Source organism: Artibeus jamaicensis, unplaced genomic scaffold (genome assembly GCF_021234435.1).
Source record: "Artibeus jamaicensis isolate MK-2021 breed Jamaican fruit bat unplaced genomic scaffold, CSHL_Jam_final scaffold_847, whole genome shotgun sequence".
NCBI classification, from domain to species: domain Eukaryota; kingdom Metazoa; phylum Chordata; class Mammalia; order Chiroptera; family Phyllostomidae; genus Artibeus; species Artibeus jamaicensis.
The window spans coordinates 12,336,889-12,356,267 of NW_026522057.1; the positions used below are offsets into that span (position 1 = coordinate 12,336,889).

The 19,379-nt window shown below is 47.2% G+C and overlaps 1 protein-coding gene and 1 non-coding gene across 14 annotated transcripts in view; both read left to right on the forward strand.

Moving 5' to 3' along the window:
• Positions 1–15,253, forward strand: part of PUM1 (pumilio RNA binding family member 1) — a 131,827-nt gene extending 116,574 nt beyond the window's left edge. For 12 of the 13 annotated variants that reach the window (XM_037149372.2, XM_037149374.2, XM_037149367.2 and 9 more), the window contains 5 exons: positions 1,872–2,009; positions 4,682–4,807; positions 6,357–6,478; positions 10,143–10,335; positions 13,420–15,253. In XM_037149372.2, the coding sequence (XP_037005267.1) occupies positions 1,872–2,009; positions 4,682–4,807; positions 6,357–6,478; positions 10,143–10,335; positions 13,420–13,551 (711 nt within the window). In that variant the 3' untranslated portion in view covers positions 13,552–15,253. Of the gene's footprint in view, positions 1–1,871; positions 2,010–4,681; positions 4,808–6,356; positions 6,479–8,461; positions 10,113–10,142; positions 10,336–13,419 lie in introns of those variants that run through there. The other variant, XM_053660591.1, reaches the window with a different exon arrangement.
• Positions 11,154–11,238, forward strand: LOC119052550 (small nucleolar RNA SNORD103/SNORD85). Its single transcript, XR_005083146.1, has one exon. It is a non-coding gene; the product is annotated as a small nucleolar RNA SNORD103/SNORD85 (small nucleolar RNA).
• Positions 15,254–19,379: the final 4,126 nt, after the last annotated feature.

Consider the following 19,379-nt stretch of genomic DNA (forward strand, 5'->3'; position numbering starts at 1 on the left):
GAGAAGCAGGGCGAGGCTGCTGCATTTCGTCTTCTTCTGATGTGCAGATTGTTGTCCACTTTCATTTTACCTGGGGCTTGTCATGGTCAAATCTCTTCTCTTTAATTCTCTGGTCTGTTTTCTTTTTCCTTTTTTCTTTTTTTATAAGGGAGGTTTCTTCCTGATTTTGACCTTAATGCCCACTTACTGAAAGATATCGAGAATATGATAGTTTCCAGGGAATTATTTCTGTTTCTCTTTGCTCTCTCCTGTGATTGTGATAACATATTGATTTTGTCTCCTAACCTTTCAGGTTTTTTTATTTTCTGATCAGATCACACAGTGTGGTTTTCACCTCCCTCCCCTCCCCCCAGCTGTTGTTCTTTCTACGCTGAGTTTCTGTGTGTCTTTTCCTGGTCTGGTTTTCTGACACCTTGTTCTGGGCCCAAACCTCTACTCCTGCTATGGACAATGTGCTATTTTCTAGATACAAGTTTATGCTTTTGTTGAAGTGAACTCATCTCTAGTGGTTTCTTTGGACTTAAGAAAATACTCAGGGAAGCCACTTCCCCTTCATTTCCATTACAGGTGTTCCTTGCCTTTATATAGGTATCATTCTCTACTTAGCCCCTTGTTATATTTCCAGAATAAATTTTTCTCCTGACATTTGATTAATTTCTTTAGGAAACTTTCCCATTTATTGCCCCTTGCTTATCCTTGACATTGTAATCTTGATTTTTAAAATTAGAGCATCTCTTAGACGCTCTGGTATATTCAACATCTTCAGAATTTAAGACTTTGCATTCATAAATGTCACCATTTTATACTGGCTTGTCGTCTTCCACCATAAACATGGAGCCAGTACAGTGGAACTGATATGCAGAGATGGATACAGCAAGTCCCAGGTTTCTGGACATGCGTGGTGCAGGCATTCAGCTTCAGGAGAACTGAGGGGGCGCATTTTGGGAGAGGAGTCCGGTCCAAAGTCTCGTCTCATTTTCTATGCCCTGGTCATTCCCACTTGTGCCCTGCGCGTGCGCGCACACACGCACGCACACACACACACACACACCTTCAGTGTTCATCCTCTGTGTGTTCTCTGGGTCTGGGCGCTTGTCATTAATTAACTGTGAGTACTATCCTTGCTGACATCGCAGTCACTGTGCCCTGGTAGAAGCATCATGTTGGAAATATCACAGACCCGGGCGAGAGTTCTGACTTGGTCAGTGTCTGTAGTTTTTCCACACGTTACTGAGCACCTTTCAGGTTCCGTTTTTGTATAGTTTCTTTATACAGTTGGCAGGTGGCTTACTGACACGCACTGCTTGGCCACACACCGGAGCCACATTGCTTGTGTTGGACTCTAGGCAGTCTCGGTCTGGGATTTTAACAGGTCATTTAATTTGTCTGTCTCGGTTCCCATATCTACAATATTCAGTCCATAGGATAGTTATGAGCATTCATTAAGTCACAGCAGTTAAAAGTGTGCCTAGCCTAGAATGACCTCTAGATTAACAACTATTAATAATAGTGTGCACCTTGCAGGGTTGTCTTAATAGAAACATGTTGAATTGCCTGTGAAATTCCCTGATAAGGGGTACTTAATGTAGGTTCCATTCTGTTTGCAGATGTCTATGGTTGTAATCTCCCAGGGGTCTTTTGCAAGTTAGAATAGTTTTTAAAAGACTGGTTACGGTTACAGGAAGTTTGCTAATTAACATGGGAGAAGTCTGTTCCTCACTCACTGCCATGGTGCCACAGTCGAGTTGTCACACTTCATTGCTGTGGATCCCCTTCCCACTCGTGCTTTTGTGTTTGGTAAGGAGAACATTGATTGTCCAGGTGTGTCTCACTGTGATTCTGGTGGTGCTCTCTTTCCTTGTCCCCAATAGAATGAGATGGTTCGGGAGCTAGATGGCCACGTCCTGAAGTGTGTGAAGGACCAGAATGGCAATCACGTGGTTCAGAAATGCATTGAATGTGTGCAGCCTCAGTCTTTGCAGTTTATCATCGATGCGTTTAAGGGACAGGTAAGTGACTTAGGAAAGAAACGAGGAAAACAAATTGGGATGTGTTTCCATTGTGAGCGGAGAGGAGGGCAGGGTTTGTGGAGAGTCCTCAGGAGCCGCAGTGAAGAGCAGCTGTGTGCAGTGGTTTGGACACCTGGCTCTCTGCCCCCAAGTTTGCTCCTCCCGTTGACTGCCGTGGGTCTTCTCTCCACCACGCAGATGTCTGCTCAGGTCGGGACGAGGTAGTCATCGGAGTTGTTATGGGAAAATCTCATATTTGAAGAATAAAGTTTTTCCTTTGGTTAAGTACTGTTTATCTTGATATTGAAATTTTTTAATCATATTTTAAAATTCAAGTAATTTACAAAACTAATCTTGCAGGTTGTATGTGACTGTTTAAAATAACATGGTGTTTCTTCCTTGATTTTTTTTTCTTTGTGGAGCAGGTAGGGTGGTGATTAGGTTGATTTGAACTCTAGTAAGTGGTGGCACAGCTAGAAATAGCTTTTATGTATTTATTTTTATTTAGCCGTATGTCACAAGAGCCTGTGTGCTCCTAGTACCAGCTGCTGAGCAGTTTTCTTATGCCATGGTTTTTCTAGAGTTGCCCTTTAATTCACTCTTGTCATTAACTCCTCATACCCCGCCCCCTCCCAAGCTAGGTGGGACAAGACAGTAAAATACATCTTCATAGGTGATCAAATTTTTTTCAAAAAAGGGAAATAACAAATAGATTATTCTACCTGTTAGGTGTAGTTATGTGTACTGCTAAGTCTAGATCGAAATGGGATTTTGGAGTTTTTTAGTTTAGGGGATTTGTTCAGATATGGCAGAGGGTTGTAAATTACAGACATTAACTGAGCGAGTTATTGGTATTTTCTGAGTTAATGGGCGCAGGGGAGATCTTTTTAACTTCAAAATTAAGATCTTATGTTTTTCAAAATATGTAACTGAGAAAGTAAAAGCATTAAATGACTAAATGGAAGAGAATATTTTCAAGATGAAACTGCCAAAGAGTTGATAACCAGAATATATAAAGAATCCCTGTAATCAAAGAGAACAATATAAATTAATGTGAAAATAGTTCAAAAGCATGGATGTGTAGAAGAAACACAAATTGCCTGTGGACGTATGAAGAAATAACTCCATTTTAATAATCAGGAGTGTGCAAAATAAAGCCACACTGATAGGCCACTTCCTGCCCACCAGTTGCTATGTGTGGGGTGTGGGATTTGATCCACTGTTGCTGGTGATCGATATTAGTACAACCATTTGGGAAAATAATTTAGGATCTTCTTTCAGGATCAGCACTTTTATTTTGTGAGACTTGGCACTCCTGGCCAAGTTGTATACCACGTGAAACATTTGCAGATGTGCATCATTGGACGTATTTTGACATGTTCAAAGTAGCATTATTCTCCTGGTAGGAAAAAAACCCTAAATTATCCAGACGTCCATTAGCAGAGAATTTGATAGAAAATTAAAAAATAAAAGCCTTGTGTACTTAACATTATACTGTACAGCTATACACAGTAAACTGCAGAACCTTACTGTATTATAAGCAAATGTTTGAAACATCAAATTGAGTGAAATAAGTTGTTCCAGACTGTGTAAGCATTTCTGTAGTTACAATTAAGCAGAACCACATAGTACACTGTGTAAGGATGTAGTTACACACACGAAGCTACAACATAAAACGATACATAAGGCACATGGTACAGCGACTGATACTTTCAGACATCTAATAAGTGTTAGCTGTTGCTGTGTTTTTACAATTATTGTCATTTTTTATGGTTTTGTTTGTTTATTTTAGAGAGAGGAAGAAGGAGGGGAAAGAGAGGGAGAGACATGTGTCGTAAGAGAGAAACATCAGTGGGCCGCCTCTCCTGACACATCCCAGCCAGGGTTCCTGCAGTCCAGGCCTGTGCCCTGACTGGGCGTCAGACTGGTGACCTTATGCTTTGCGGAGCAACCCTGAACCTACTGAACCAGACCAGTCAGAGCATCTTGTCATTCTCAGTAACAGACCTAAGTTGCAAGTTGGTCCAGGTCATTTGGCTCGGACGGACAGAGTGGAAATTAGGTGGTTTGGACTTGAAGCCTGTGTCTTCCCTCACTAGACCAACCAAAAGGGGTTTCCTTCCATATTGCCGGAACACACCCCACTTCAACTCAGAATGTTACTTTATGATGATGTGAAAGCGCTCAGGATCGGATCCCACCCCTTTTTCTGTCCCTGCCCCATCCCCACCACGTCCCTTGACGCGGGCTCTTAAACCAAGTGTATTTTTCATGACCTTGACTAAATTCTCTTCCTAGGCTCCTTGGAAAAGTCCTTTTCAGCTCTAAATTTGTGTATATCTCTGAATTCCTAGAGTAGTTAAGAAAAGGGTTTACAAACATACATACATACATACACACCTTATTGTTCATAGAACCTAATGTCATGTTTATAATTTTTGTTTTTGAGCCATACTAGAAAATAATCTAGCTCTGTCGTTTACTATCTGTATGACTGTTGGCACATTATGTAAACTTATAGGAGCTTCAGTTTTCTCATCTGTATGTACAGAATAACCATGACTGTCTGTCAAGGTCATTGTGAAGGTGAGTGAGATAATGTATATTAACAGTCTGAAGCATTGGAAGTGACAGCTGTTATTTTTTGCCTTCTTTCTTATGTTTGGCCTTAGGTATTTGCTCTGTCCACGCATCCTTATGGCTGCCGAGTGATTCAGAGGATCCTGGAGCACTGCCTCCCCGACCAGACGCTCCCCATTCTAGAGGAGCTTCACCAGCACACGGAGCAACTTGTACAGGTAGTGGAGCTGCCAGCACAGTAACGCAAACACCTGTGGGCTCGTGCAGGCCCACAGCTTGAGTGTGTTCTCAGCACAGGTTTCCATTCCAGTAGAGGATGGTGTTCGTGTGTTTTTTAAATGCCCACTCAAGCTTTTGGGCAAGTTCCTCTACACCGGCCTGGTTCATGTTTTGTGAATGTGGGTAACGACCAGAGCCTGTCCTCTGCACAGAGAGATGCGCCTGCCGGAGCTCAGCTGCGCCCTGGCCGGCCGTGTCACGTGGGGCAGGCGGTGTGCTCTCCCTGGGTCTCGGTTTATCATTTCAAATTAACTGAGCAGATTAGCTGATTTTTTTCTAGCTTTGATGCTTTCTTTTGCATCTACCACGACAAGATCACCCACGTCATTCTGTTTGGCCACTTACTTCTGCGTATGGCGTGTTACACTGAAGCAGTTTTCTTACAGCCAGAATCTGTGTATATTTAAAAATGTCCAGAGGCCCAAGATGTCCTGAAATAGTTTTTTTGTTGTTGTTAGCATTTGTTTTTGTGTTGGCATAAACTGTGACATTGTAAATGCATTAAATATTCATTGTAGAAGAATTTGAAAATGTAGAAATTAGCAACAAAACAAAAGAAATTATCATAATCCTACCATCCAGAGGCAAACATACTTGGCATTGGCACTTTTTAAACTACTACTGTGTACTCTTAAATCTTAGAAAAAGTACTTTTGCCTCTGGAATTCCTTGCACACATTTATTTTCTCAGTGTCTTTCACTTTAGATGAATGAGGATGTCCATTATATGCATGTAATATTTATTTAATTAGGCATTTTCTGTTTTATTAGACAAACTTTGTTTCTAGTTTTTCATTGTTGTAGATAGGCACAGTAACTGTTTGTATATTTCTGTTTGAGAAAAAAGTATTTCTTTATTCCCACCTACCTTTTCTTCCTTTTGGGTGTGTATGTGTGCAATATTTTATGAAGAACCCAACTAGGCCCTTTGGGGAGATGGGTGTGTGTGTGTGTGTGTGTGTGTGAAATAGATAGATAGATATAGATCTATAGATACATAGATATATTCCATTGTCTAGTTGTAATGTGTTCATGTTTCATAACCATAGGAGAAATTATCATTACCTGTCTGTTTTTAAAGTTCTTACATCTTCATTAGTATTTGAGTAAGCCATCATAGTGTTATAGGAAAATAGGAGTTGGTTAGATATAAAGATTTAGGTAACCTCCTGAACTCTTTTTTTTAAGTTTGTATTTCTTTTTATTGTATAAACGTACTATAGTGTCACGTCGTGCCCCCTCCCCCCCGCCCATCGGACTCACTGGAGTGACGCTAGGTCACAGCCTTCTGTGGGTGTCTGGTGTGCAGTTCTGCAGCGCTTCACCCTGAGTCCAGTCTCTGCTCGGCACCATTTGTCCCCCCACCCTCCTCCCTGGCAGTCAGCACAGTGTTGTGTGTGTCCGTGAGCTTTTTCCCTTTTTTGAGGCCTCCCCCGAAATGAACTCATTTTTGCATAAATTTTATTTCTTCTCTTGTTTCTTAAACAGGATCAGTATGGAAATTATGTGATCCAGCATGTACTGGAGCACGGGCGTCCCGAGGACAAAAGTAAAATTGTAGCGGAGATTCGAGGCAATGTGCTTGTATTGAGCCAGCACAAATTTGCAAGGTATGGGCTTTAAATTACACGGACTGTTTTGCAGAGGAGAGGATTAAATAGCACCTTACGTCTAAAGAGAAAGAAAGAATTTTCATTTTTTAGAAATGTTTCTTTTCCTTAAAGTATACGTAGTTTAAAATTTTATAGTTCTGCTACAAAGCATAAAACATAAGAAATTCTTTAGTGGGCTCCTCATTTCCCTAGAGCCAACCCCTGGCCAGTGTGACTTGGTTGGAGCACTGTCCCGTAACCGAGAGGTCACCAGTTCAACTCCCAGTCAGGAAGCAGGCCCAGCTTGTGGGCTCGATTCCAGCTGGGGCTCGTGCAGGAGGCGGCCTGCACGGACTTGTTTAGAATCATGAGATGTTCTTTACTCGGTTTCCTTTTCGATGCATGAATTAAAAAATAGTGTCTCATATATATGTATATGTATATGCCTTCATACTCTTCAGATCTCTTTTTCAGTCTTCCTATTTTACCAGCTTAAGCATAAAATGCACTAGTTTTCCTCCAGTTGTGAAGGATGTTTTATGTAACTTATGAGGAGCATGGGTTTGATGGCCCTCCAATGGCTCAGTGGTTTGGCCTTCTAAATAGACACTGCAAAACCTACCATACATGTAACACAGTGCATTTCTGCCGTTTATTTGAGAGAGCAGGGGTGGGAGTGAAACGCGGATGTGTGAGAGAAACATCAACCAGTTCCATCTCGTCCCCAAATGGGGACCTGGCCCACACCCCAGGCGTGTGCTGTGACTGGGAATTGAACCAGCGACCTCTTGGTTCACAAGCTGACGCTCAATCCACTGAGCCCAAACCAACCTGGGCTATATTTTTCTTCTCCGATTTTTAGGACAAATTGCAAGGCATGTGTGAGTCATAATCTTGATGTTTTTAAGTGGTTTACTTTTCATTTGTAAAATCTTAAATCATTATAGCATAGAAAATGGAGATAAGAAATAAAAGCACCCATAGATCCAGAGTTGTTTCCACACCCCACTTCACACTGACCAGGGACGTGGGTGTCCGAATTTCTTAGGTCTCTTCTTTGGGTCACTGTCCATTGTACTTTTTTGTTCATTGTATTTGACATCTCATCCTTGGGTATAGTATAAGTGTTCCTATTACAAAGATCCGTGGTCAGGTAATGACTGAGCAGCTACTGTAGGCCCTGCTCTTCCGTGGATAACAGTACATTATGGACAAAATGCCAAAAAACAATCTGTAGGCGTTAAGGAGTGACTGAGAACAGATAGATGGGGGGTGGGAGGGGAACTGTTGGTATCTGGAAGGAGGTGATTGCACTGGGAAGTGCCCTTCCTCCCCTAAAAAATTCTTTTTTATCGTATTAAGATATAATTGACATGTAACTGCAACCTTGTGTACAGTGTGTTGGTCTGATACATTTATATATTGCACTGTGATAAGTACAGTTGGCTAGCTAACACCTTTATGTCAGTCACATGATTATTTTTTTATTGTGTTGAGAACCATTATGATTTAGTCTCTTAGAAGCTTTTGAAGTTTTATAATACAGTTTTGCTGACTATAATCAGGAAATTTTCTATTTTTAATGGCTTTTATCCTGTAGACTGTTCCTAGGCTGCTCCAAGCTGGGCCCCTAAGTTAGGGCAGGAAGTCTCCAGTATTCTCAGAAGGCTGGGTTTGGGGAAATCGTGGCCGTAGATGTGATGAAATGACAGGGAAGAAATCCTGGAAAGGAAGAGAACTGTGGGGTGGGGGTCCTGTGTTTCAAACTCCCCAAATGTCTGGTTGACTCCTCAGTCACAGCTGCATGGGATACACTCCAGGCAGCCCAACCAGAGCTAGAGAAACACACCGAGGTTTCACCTGCTGCCTCCTGTGTGGGAGCAGTTCCCAGTCGGAGCTCAGTCAGCTTAATGCCACTGAAAAAAGTGGGTATAGGAGCAGTATTCTTTGGAGGAACATAAAAGAACTCAGTTTCTACAGTATATCATTTTCTGTGTCTAGATAACAGGAAAGTGTGACCTGTACTCAACAAAAAAAGAACAAGAAGAAAACGGAAAAAAAACCCCACCCAGATGTTGGAGTTAGCAGAAGAGGATTATAAAGTAGCTATTTTAATTATACTCAAGGATGTAAAGGGAAATATGCTAGAAATGAATTAAAATATAGCAAATGTTAGTAGAAAATTAGAAGCTTTATTGTAAAAGAAAAAAGTAGAAATTAAATATATCATCTAAAATAAAATTTACTCTATGGCTTTAAGAGTAAATTAGAGTCCTGTCTGGTATGGCTTGGTGGATTCAGTGCTGGCCTGCAAACTGAAAGGTCACCAGTTCGATTCCCAGTTAGGGCATATACCTTGGTTCCAGGCCAGGTTCCCAGTAGGGGGTGTGCGAGAGGCAACTGATCAATGTATGTCTCACACATTGAGGTTTCTCTCCTTTTTCTCCCTTCCCCTCTCTCTAAAAATAAATCTTCAGCAATATACACTTTCCTAACTTAAAAAAAATTAGAGAAAAGAGAAAAAGCAACCATTAAAATTGAAAACAGATCAGTAGGAATAAACTGAAAAATAGATTAGCAACTTCCTGACACTTTTGGTGGCAACTCAGAATACACGGTGAACTTTTGACTTTGCAGTACAGGCACATGCGTGCACACGTAACCGAACCTGTATTGTCCATGATTCTGATACTTAACTGTTCTGTTTCAGTTTTTAAAATGAAGCTGGTTACAAATCACTCAGTTGATTGTATCTCCCCACACATGGGCCAGAGACCACAGTTTCAGAAATAATAGAATAAACCTTCAAGACTGAAACTGTATTGATTGTGTGTTAGAGAGGAACCTTGTGGCCAACTGGGACTCCGTAGTGAGAGCTGGTCCACCTGCCAGCCTGCTTTTTGAAAGACAGTGCTGAGGTTTGAGTCCTCCACCCAGAAGAATAAGTGTCCCGTCCCCAACCCATTTAGCAGAAAGTTGTGTTCAAATCCTTACCCCTTTGTAGAGAAACTGGGTCTGGAGTAGATGAAGGTATACCCAACCAAGCAGTCATGAAAAGTGTTGGGTTTTTTCAGAACATTCATGTCTGGCTTCGTGCTCCCTGAACCAGGCTCCCTTTTCTGCAAAGGGAGCAGCCAGTGGCTATGAGGTTCATTTCCACAGTGCCACGCCCTCGGCTCATGCCACACCTGCGTAATGCTGCAGAAGGAAGGTGGGGGGAAAGCTTTTCTCTCTTTTCTATATCACCATATCCAGTGGTAGAGGCTGTTATATTAATTAGATTCAGTAGGTTAGCACACCGGATTTGATACATTCTTTCACTCAGTGTGTCTATAGAGCTTGGCGCTAGGGATGTTGACATAAGTAAGACTTGTTCCTGGACTCAGTAGGCACACAGAAGGGAAGATAGGCTTTGATTTATGTTGAAATGATGCTCATTTACCAGTCCGGCTGTTCACCAGTCTTATGAATCTTGTATTTAAATCCCTTCACTTAGCCTGGGCGTGGTTCACTTTGGAAGCCACAGATGGCAAAGGTGGAGGGTCTCAGAACCAAGCAGGCAATGAATCACTCTTTCGAAAACATTGAGATCTCTTGCTGCTGATCCTGAGGTCAGGGCAGAGGCCAGACAAGCAGTGGGTCCCCTTTTCTAAGAGTTGTTCCTGGATGTGTCTCCCTGCAGCAACGTCGTGGAGAAGTGTGTCACTCATGCCTCCCGCACGGAGCGTGCTGTGCTCATCGACGAGGTGTGCACCATGAACGATGGTCCCCACAGTGCCTTATACACCATGATGAAGGACCAGTACGCCAACTACGTGGTCCAGAAGATGATCGACGTGGCAGAGCCAGCCCAGCGGAAGATAGTCATGCATAAGGTAGGCCAGGCTGGGCGGGGCTCAGAGAGAAGGAGTGTGAGGCCTTGGGTCCTTCACGTTTCTGAATGCAGAGGAGGCCGGCTGCCACGCTTCTTTCTGCAGAATTCATCACTGGATTATGTCTCATACTGTGCTCCTCTTCCCTTTATCTGGAGTGGCCATTGCCCCATGTTTGCCACCCCTCCTTTAGCAAAAACTCGGTCCTGGGGAGAGATTCCCCTCCTTCGTCTTCAGGCCATGCTTTTATCCACTTTTCCCAGGAGACCAGCTTCTCAGCCCAACACATCAACCTGCTCGCCTTACCTCCTTTCTCCCTCCTCCCTCTTACTCACCCCACCACCATTTACCAAATGAGTGCCTGCCCAGTGCAGTGGCAGGCCTGCCTGGCGCACGGGCCAGATGCCCACTCTGGGCCAGATGCCAGCACAGAGATGGGACTCATCCCTGCCCACAGACCACAGTGCTGGGGGGAAGGGTGTGCCCCGAGTCTTTGAGGGAGGCTGTGCAGGAGGAGAAGTCCAGGCTAAAGAGGAGTCAGGAGAACAGGGAGAGAAGGCTGCAGTGTTGGGTGCTGGGAGTGGGAGCTGACCCCAGAAGCACCCACAGTAGCCTGCGGCTTCAGGAGTAGTCACGGCACAGGGCCCACCAGCCTCACCCAGCCCCACAGAGACCACAGGGCCCCGGAAGCCTAACACACTCCCAGGCAGGTGCGCTGCAGCTTTGTCTGTGCTGTGAGCCTTGGGGTGCTTCTGATCTGGACCCTCAGCCTTTGGGCTCTGGACTCACTCAGCCCTTCACAGTGGAGGGGATAGCCTTGTTCTGGCAATGATGAGCCACTTGCCCTCACTGAGAACACAGTTTGGCGATGAGAAACTTTGTTATGGACTCAAGTTCTGAGCCAGACGAGGCACCCACCATCTGCAGTTCAAAGCAGAACCAAGCAGAACACGGCATCGGTGTTGGTGATGGCGATGGCGGCTGAGGGCTGGGGGAGTCCAAAGTCCTTGTGTTGTGAGACTCGGGTGTGCGGGCTGGGAGGCTGGGGGGGCGCAGGGAAGGTGGGAGCCTGCGGAAGTCGGGGCGCGTCCGCTCATTCCCCCGGCAAACACCCGTTAAGGACCCTCGCTCTGCAGCAGCCTCCTCTCCCCAGGGCGGCTGTGCCGGCCAGTGCGACGGCATCAGGTGCAGACAGTTACAGTGATGCTGGCGACATGCTAAGGAGAGCCCTGTAAGAAGAATGTTGGCACAGTGCCTCTTCTCATGTGGGGGTACCGAGAAGGTTCCCCAAGAGTGACACTGCAGTCAAGCTCTGAAAACCTTTCCATGCAGAGGGAACCTAGTGTGTGAAGGTTTGGAAGCAGGAGACAAGACAGTGTATTTGAAGTAGTGGAGCAGGTTCGTCATGGCGGGACTGTGGTGCCAAAATCACATTCACATTTCAAATCATCGTCCTGGTCCCAGCTGGTGTGGCTCAGTGGACTGAGTGCTGGCCCGCGAACCAAAGGGTCGACTGGATCTCCGGTCTCCGTGCCTGGGCTGTGGGCCAGGGCCCTGGTGACAGGGTCCCTGTGAGAGGCATCTATCTGATCACTGCTTTTCTCCCTCTTTTTCTCCCTTCCCGTCTCTAAAAATAAGTGAATGCAGCCTTCTTAAAAAATGCCCCGGCCGGTGAGTAGCAAGGAAACGGGAGCAGCAGTGGCCGTGAGGAGCCTGCAGGGAGGCCGCTGAGATCGCGGGGCCGAGAGACGGGGTTGGAGCGCAGTGGGCAGGCGGGGGCCTGGTCGAGGGGGTTGAGCTTGAGAATCCGACAGGCTGAGAGTTGTCGCTCTCCCCCTGCTGGCTGTCTTCTTTTAGCAGAGGAAATACTGAGAGCAGAGTAGGTGGCTGTGTGTGCTAACGACAGAAACATCAGCTGCGCGCACTGTCCCCACTGCAGCCCAGAGGAAAGTGGCAGTGGGGACTTTCCCATCTGCAGCAGCGTCGCGCTCTTTCTGACAGATGAGTTTCTGGGGGTAGGCCGGGGTCCAGGTCACCCACTTCAGAGCCCACGCTGACAGCTAGTCCTAGTAACAGGCTTTCCTCCCAGGCTTCTAGGCGAGTCTGTGGCTCCTAGAGCTGCCTGTCCCCTCCCTGCTGTGTGGACAGGGCAAAGGAGCGCTCGACAGGTGTCTGAGTGTGTGAGAGCCTGTGTGTGGGGACAGTCATGGTTCTCGCCTGTGCGTGCGGGGTGGTGACTAGTGAAGCAAGTGGTTGTGAACACGTGTTACACGCTGCAGCTGACATATGTAGAAAGCTCCGTGAGCTCACAGGAGAGGAAGGGTGGTCTGGTTACCTGGGACGCTCAGGGCTTCTCAGTGTGGAACTGCCCCGGGAGGGGAGGACGCAGAGAATGCTGGTAGCGCTGAGCTGAGCTGGGCTCAGAGAGGGAGGGCGTGAGGCTGGTGCGGCAGCATGCCGGGAGCGTGATGGGGACAAAGGTGGCTTCTGGGGGAGCCAGGTGGTTGGCTCAGATACCCGCGCTGCCCCTTACTAGCCATTTATCTTTGGATGAGTGATTTCACCACTGTGCCTACATCTTTTTCATCAGTAAAATGGAGACAATCACACCTCCCTCGGGAGGCTTAAATTAACAAGCCTGGCTCCTATGAGTCATTTTTATTGTCATTCGTAGTTTTCTGTGATGCTCTGTGAACTGGAGGACGGGGTCAAGGGGTGAGTTAGGATCCACGGTGCCTGGAATAAACCGCCCCTCACAGGAGAGCCAAGGTGGGAAGTGTGGGGCCGGAAGGGCTGCCCGCGGGACATGTGTTCTCCACGAACTGTCCTGGGGGTGGTCCTCGGCTGCCCAGCCTCCACTCCAGAGTCCTCACGCCCTGCGTGAGCCCGAGGGGTAGCAGCTGCTCTCCTCCTCTGACCGGTCGGTGCAGCTCTAGAATGCCTGTGCTTCGGCCGCACCAGCGAAAGGGGTTGCCATGGGCTGTGTGTTCCCGCGTGCACTGCGGAACCTGGTGCCCGGGAGCAGCTGGGCACCCCCCACCGGCCCATTTTCAGACCAGAGTGACACAGACTGTGCTTCCTCCCCAGATCCGGCCCCACATCGCGACTCTGCGCAAGTACACCTACGGCAAGCACATTCTGGCCAAGCTGGAGAAATACTACATGAAGAACGGTGTCGACTTAGGGCCCATCTGCGGCCCCCCTAATGGCATTATCTGAGGCAGCGTCACCCTGTCCCCTCATTCCCACTGACCTCACTAGCCCACTGGAATCCGACCAGCAACCAGAAACACTCTAGTGCAGAATCTGAAATGGGCACAGGGTTGCACCAGGATTACCTTCTCCAAAAAAAGGAATCAAATCCACAAGTGGAAACGCCTTTGTAAATTTAGTTTTATTACACATAACATGTACTAATTATTTTTTTTAATTGACTAATTGCCCTGTTGTTTTACTGGTGTATAGGATACTTGTACATAGGTAACCAATGTACATGGGAGGCCACATATTTTGTTCAATGTTGTATCTATATTCCACACGTGCAAACTTTTCAGGGTGGTTGGTTTAACAAAAAAAGTTTAAAATAAAAGAAAAAAGGTTTTTAACTCATTTGCCTTGCTGGCAAGTTTTGCAAATAGCTCTTCCCCACCGCCTCATTTTAGTAAAAAACAAAAATAAAACAAAAAAAAAGAAACCTGAGAAGTTTGAATTTTAGTTAAATGACCCCCAACTGGCATTTAACACTGTTTATAAAAATATATATATATATAAAATGAAAATTGTTTCAGAGTTGCTAAAGCTTCATTTTATTACATTAATTTTATGAAACTTCTAAAAATTGCCTTTTTTGGAGACTATTACGCTGAAGAAGATGGTGGAGTCTGTTTTGCGATGAGGAGACGTGAGCTCCCAGAATGTCTTTCAAGGCCGGGCAGGTGAACTTGTTTACTGCCTGTTGGATTTTTTCTGTTAACATTGAAAGGCAAAATCTTGATTATTTAGCATGAGAAAAAAAAATCCAACTCTGCTTTTGGTCTTGCTTCTATAAATATATAGTGTATACTTGGTGTAGACTTTGCATATATACAAATTTGTAGTATTTTCTTGTTTTGATGTCTAATCTGTATCTATAATGTACCCTAGTAGTCGAACATACTTTTGATTGTACAATTGTACATTTGTATACCTGTAATGTAAATGTGGAGAAGTTTGAATCAGCATAAACACGTTTTTTGGTAAGAAAAGAGAAATTAGCCAGCCCTGTGCATTCAGTGTATATTCACACCTTTTATGGTCGTAGATTATAGTGTTGTATATTGTAAATTGTAATTTCAACCAGAAGTAAATTTTTTCTTTTGAAGGAATAAATGTTCTTTATACAGCCTAGTTATATGTTTAAAAAGAAAAAATAGCTTGGTTTTATTTGTCACCTAGTCAGACTGTAGCAAGATCCTTTCTAAATGTTATTCAAGATGATTCAGTTCACAGTAGTGTTTTTTTTTATCCTAAAAAAGTAATGTTTTGCTTATTTTGTGACAGTCAGAAGGACGTGCAAAGTTCAGCCCCTGCCCTTGCCTTCCTTACAATCAGAGCCCTCTCACCTTGTAAAGTGTGAATCACCCTTCCTTTTTGTACAGAAGATGAACTGTATTTTGCATTTTGTCTACTTGTAAGTGAATGTAACATACTGTCAAATCTCCTTGTTTGAATATAGAATTGCAACACTACACGGTGTACATTTCCGGAGCCTCGTGTATATTTCCAATGGACTTTTTTGCGAGCACACTTGTAACCATATGTGTATAATTAACAAACCTGTGTATGCTTATGCCTGGGCGACTATTTTTTGTAACTCTTGTGTAGATTGTCTCTAAACAATGTGTGATCTTTATTTTGAAAAATACAGAACTTTGGAATCTGAGTCCGTGCTTTACCTTCCCCCCACCCCCAGTGTAGTGACCCCAGGGCTGCCCTTTCTTTGTGCCTCGTTCTTTTTTTGTTTTGTTTTGTGAGGGGGAAGTGGGTGGAGAGAATTGGATTAGGGATGATGTGTTAAACTGGTTCTTGAGCCCAATTTGACCCAAAGAGGTTGGGTGTGCCCTGCCCGATGCTTTCAAAATCAAGATACTCCGTGTTGATCCCAGATGTCCACCTCTTGACAAATGAGGACGCTCGCCTCCCTGGGCCCGGAGCGGTCTGCACACCAGCCTCGGGGAGCGTAGGGGGGTCGGGGGGTGGAGCTCTGGTTTGTCACCAGCTGAGTTAAGCTTTGGTGCCCCTGGTTTTTCGAAGGTGGGGTTGTAGGTAGGGCATCTGGATGGCTGCCCAGTCTTCCTGGCACCAGCCCCCCTCCCAGCCCCTTTCCTCTCGGCTGCTCCTGTCCTCACCCTGCCCGCTGAGCCTGTGTCCTAGCTTGTGCATCTTATCCTCCAACTGGGGGCCTCTTCCAGCTTCCAGTGCAGGAGGCCTTAGGTCGTGAGGGTCACTACCACACCCATGGATGCCACCTTCCCTTCTTAACAGTTTTTCTCCAGAAGCTGCTTGGAGAACAACCGCCACTAGAACATTGGTCTGTGTTGGCAGCTACAGGGTCAGGGAGGCCGGGCAGGAGCCACGTGGCCTCACAGCTGGACCTGGAACCTCAGGGTGGTCGCAGGAGAGAACTTGGATGGGCCCCTCCAAGGGTGAGGGGCGGCTACTAGCAGGCCTGGGGGTCCCAGGAATAGAGGAAGGGGAAGGGAGCTGTGATGTGCAGGTTCCAAGTTCGGAACCTGCTTTTGCTCCAGGGGCTGTAATGGGTCCTGCGGCCGCGGTGGCAGCCTGCCGGAGCATGCTGGGCGGGCATCGCGAACCGTGGCTCTGGAGTGACTGGGTGCACCTGTGGGTCCCCCCACTGTGTCCTTGGGTGTGTCCTCGTGAATCAAATTCCTTGCTGGAAATGCATTGAAGGTGAAAATAAACGCAAAATGGTTCTCACATGATTTCGGGGCAAGTTTTGGCTACTAGGTAATGGTTTTACTGGACCCCTTGTGGAGGCAGCAGGCAAGGCAGGGGCCCGGGCTTCTCCCCTCTGCCCACTGTTGGTGCCCTGGAGCGAGCCAGTCTGAGCTGCTGTCCTCACGTGCAAGCTGGGCCAATGCCTCCTGGAGCAGTGGCGGGAAAGAACTGTTAATAAATGTCAAGCACCTGTGCATAGTAGGCACTCACTTGTTGGTTTTCTGTTTACACTTCACTAAGGTTTTTACCTCCTTAGTACTCTTAGCATTCAATGAAATGTTTGGTTTTGTGGTTTTCGTTTGATTTTTAGTGGCGACAAAGCAAGATGCTCGGTTAGAAATGCTGGCGTCCCTTCAACCCCGCTTCAAGCCTATCTGGCTTTTCAGTCAGACAAATACAGGGTTTAATTTCAACGGCCTCTTACTACCTGGGTCGTCTTTCTGAGAACAGGTTCCCTTCTCTGTGACGAGGGAGATAAATAGTCCCTGCGTCAAAGTTTGGTCGTGAGGACGAGATCACGCAGTTCAGCGAGGAACCCGGCACATGGGCATCGTAACAAATGAATGGTATTTATCATCTTTCTTTTAGCATCTCCCGTCCAACGGCTCTGCACAGGTTTGGTGAACAAAACCCTTGCCTGTTACGTAAAGAAATTCACATAAAGTCATTTATCCCGAACAGACTGTCCAGGCATCTAAAGAGATGGTTCATTACAGCAGTCCTGGAAGGACTGGGTTACTGAGCCCCACCCCACAGGCACGGAAGCAGGTTCCGGGTTCTGATGCAAGTCTTTGGATCAGACCACCGTGGCCTCTGCTCCTCTCTCCACAGGACTGTTTCCCGAGCGGGCTGAACTCGCGCAGCGTCCACCTCCTCATTGGCCTGGACACTGCCACCAAGGCTGCCCAAGGATGTGACGCCCTGGGCTGACACCACCTTCATGGCGTCCCTACGGTTTATATGACAATGCTTTACCCGATCACAGTGCTTTACAGAGCGCGTTCACATTGAAGTTGAAGACGTGTAGAGCATTCATTTGAAGAGACAGAAAAAAAAAAACCCAACCCCTATGCTTCGTGTAGTTACCATCTGTAGCCACACGAGGGTGCTGCCGCCTAAGGAAAGCAGCATGCAGAGAGGCCTACGGGCTCCAGGTGCTGGAATGGCTTTGCTAGAGACCGGAGGTCTGGCATCTGCCTTAAGACTAAGCTTCTCACCCTCTTCCTCCACAGTGGCTCCTGGACATAGGGCTAGTCCCTCACTCTAGCTGGGGGTGGCAGGGTATGGTCATGCATCAGCTTCATGGACCCTGGCTTCGCCTTTGACTCACTGTTACCTCGGGCAAATCACTGACTTCTCAGTTTCCCCACCTGTCGCCTGGAGGGGTAGGTAGCCCAGCCCTCCGCCCCTCACAGGGGTGGTATGAGGTCAGATGGCTGGGGCTGAGGGGGACAGTCCCATGCCTCCGTTAATTTGACCTGAGTCCCTGGCGCCTCCTTCTGGGGCCACACCCTTAGTTTATGCACCAAGCTTTCATCCAACTAAAACCACCCAGTCTTTTCATCGTGCAGCCGCCAAGCTCCCAACGCCAGCTCCTCTGGCCCTGCGTGAACTTCGTAAGTCGTTTGCCCTCTTATTCTTCCCTTTCCTCGTCTGGAAAATGGGATAACAATAGTCCTAACTCACAGGGTACATTCGAAGCACTTGGCACAAGGCTGGGCACATGGCCAAAAACAGGGGTGGTTGTTATTGTTATTATTATTATTACCTCTCAGTTTCCGCTTCCCTGTTGGGGTCTGGAGAACTTCCACTAGGGTGACTTGTTAATCTATCCTGCAAACTGGGACACTTGTAAGTACGAAAGCGGATGCACTAAATCCTTACCACGTGTGGCGTCCGCCCTCCCAGGTGGCCCCGCCTCCTGGCGTTCTCGCCCTGGGCATGCGTGATGGGGCTGTTGTGAGAAGGTTGCAGTTTGACTCCCGAGGCTGGGCTGCACCAGACACTGCAGCTCCGGCTCGCTCTGTCTGGGACCGCTCGGTCACTTTCCAGGATCTGGTAGGGTGAAGACCATGGGAGGAGGCACTGAGACCTGCCGTTCGCTGATGTTAACTCGCCAGTCGTACTTGCCAGCTCCGAAGCAGAGATTCTCCGACCTTCCCAGCCTTCGGTGGCCGCTACCCTGCTGATATCCCGACCCCAGTCTCATGGAGACGTGCCCCCCCCCCCCCCCCCCCCCGGCTCAGCCGTTGCCCAGCTCCTGGCCCACAGAAGTTGGATGCAATACTCAGTGTTTGTTGTAGGCTACCGGGTTGGCGAGGATTTGTTACGCAATCGTAGATAACAAATGCACCACAGAAAACCTTGGATAGCCTAGCCTATCCCCAGGCAAATCAGAAGGCCCGGTTCTCGTTTTTTCTGTGAGGCAGGTGTTGCCCCAGCCTGTGCCGACCTTGGAGAGCCAGTCCCTGCCCCTGCCCCTCGCCAGGACTGGGAGCATCTCTGGGTGTTCCTCAGGGCCCAGGGTGGAGGCAGGTCTCCGGTGGGGCTGGAGCAGGGGTTCCCAGGAGGGCACAGCCATTCTGCCCCAGGGGTGGCTGGACCTCTGTCTCCTTGTCTCAGTGCAGAGCGCCGTGACCCTCCCACCTTGGGCCTGGAGTGTCCCTAAGCTGGCGCTACCGACCAGCGGGGCTACAGCTCTGAGCCTCATCTCCCTGAGCTGAGTACTGCCTCATCCTCCCTTGTTCACCTCCCTCCAGCCCTGGGAAGGGACAGTCACTCACGCTAACTTCAGGGGGAGAAATGTGGCCCCAGGTCGCCGTCTAGGAAGTGGCAATTGGCGGGCGCAGGATTTGACCTCCGAGTGCCCCCTACCTCTCCACAGAGCTCACGCTAACAGAGTCCCTCCTTGTGTTGCCCTCAGCCGCCCCGTCCCAGGGGCGCCTGCACAGTGCTGGGAGTTCCACCCCACATCTGCCCCCTCACAGGTGAGGAGGCTGAGGCCCGGGGCGAGGGCAATGACAGCTCAGGGCCACCCAGAGGGTGAGGAG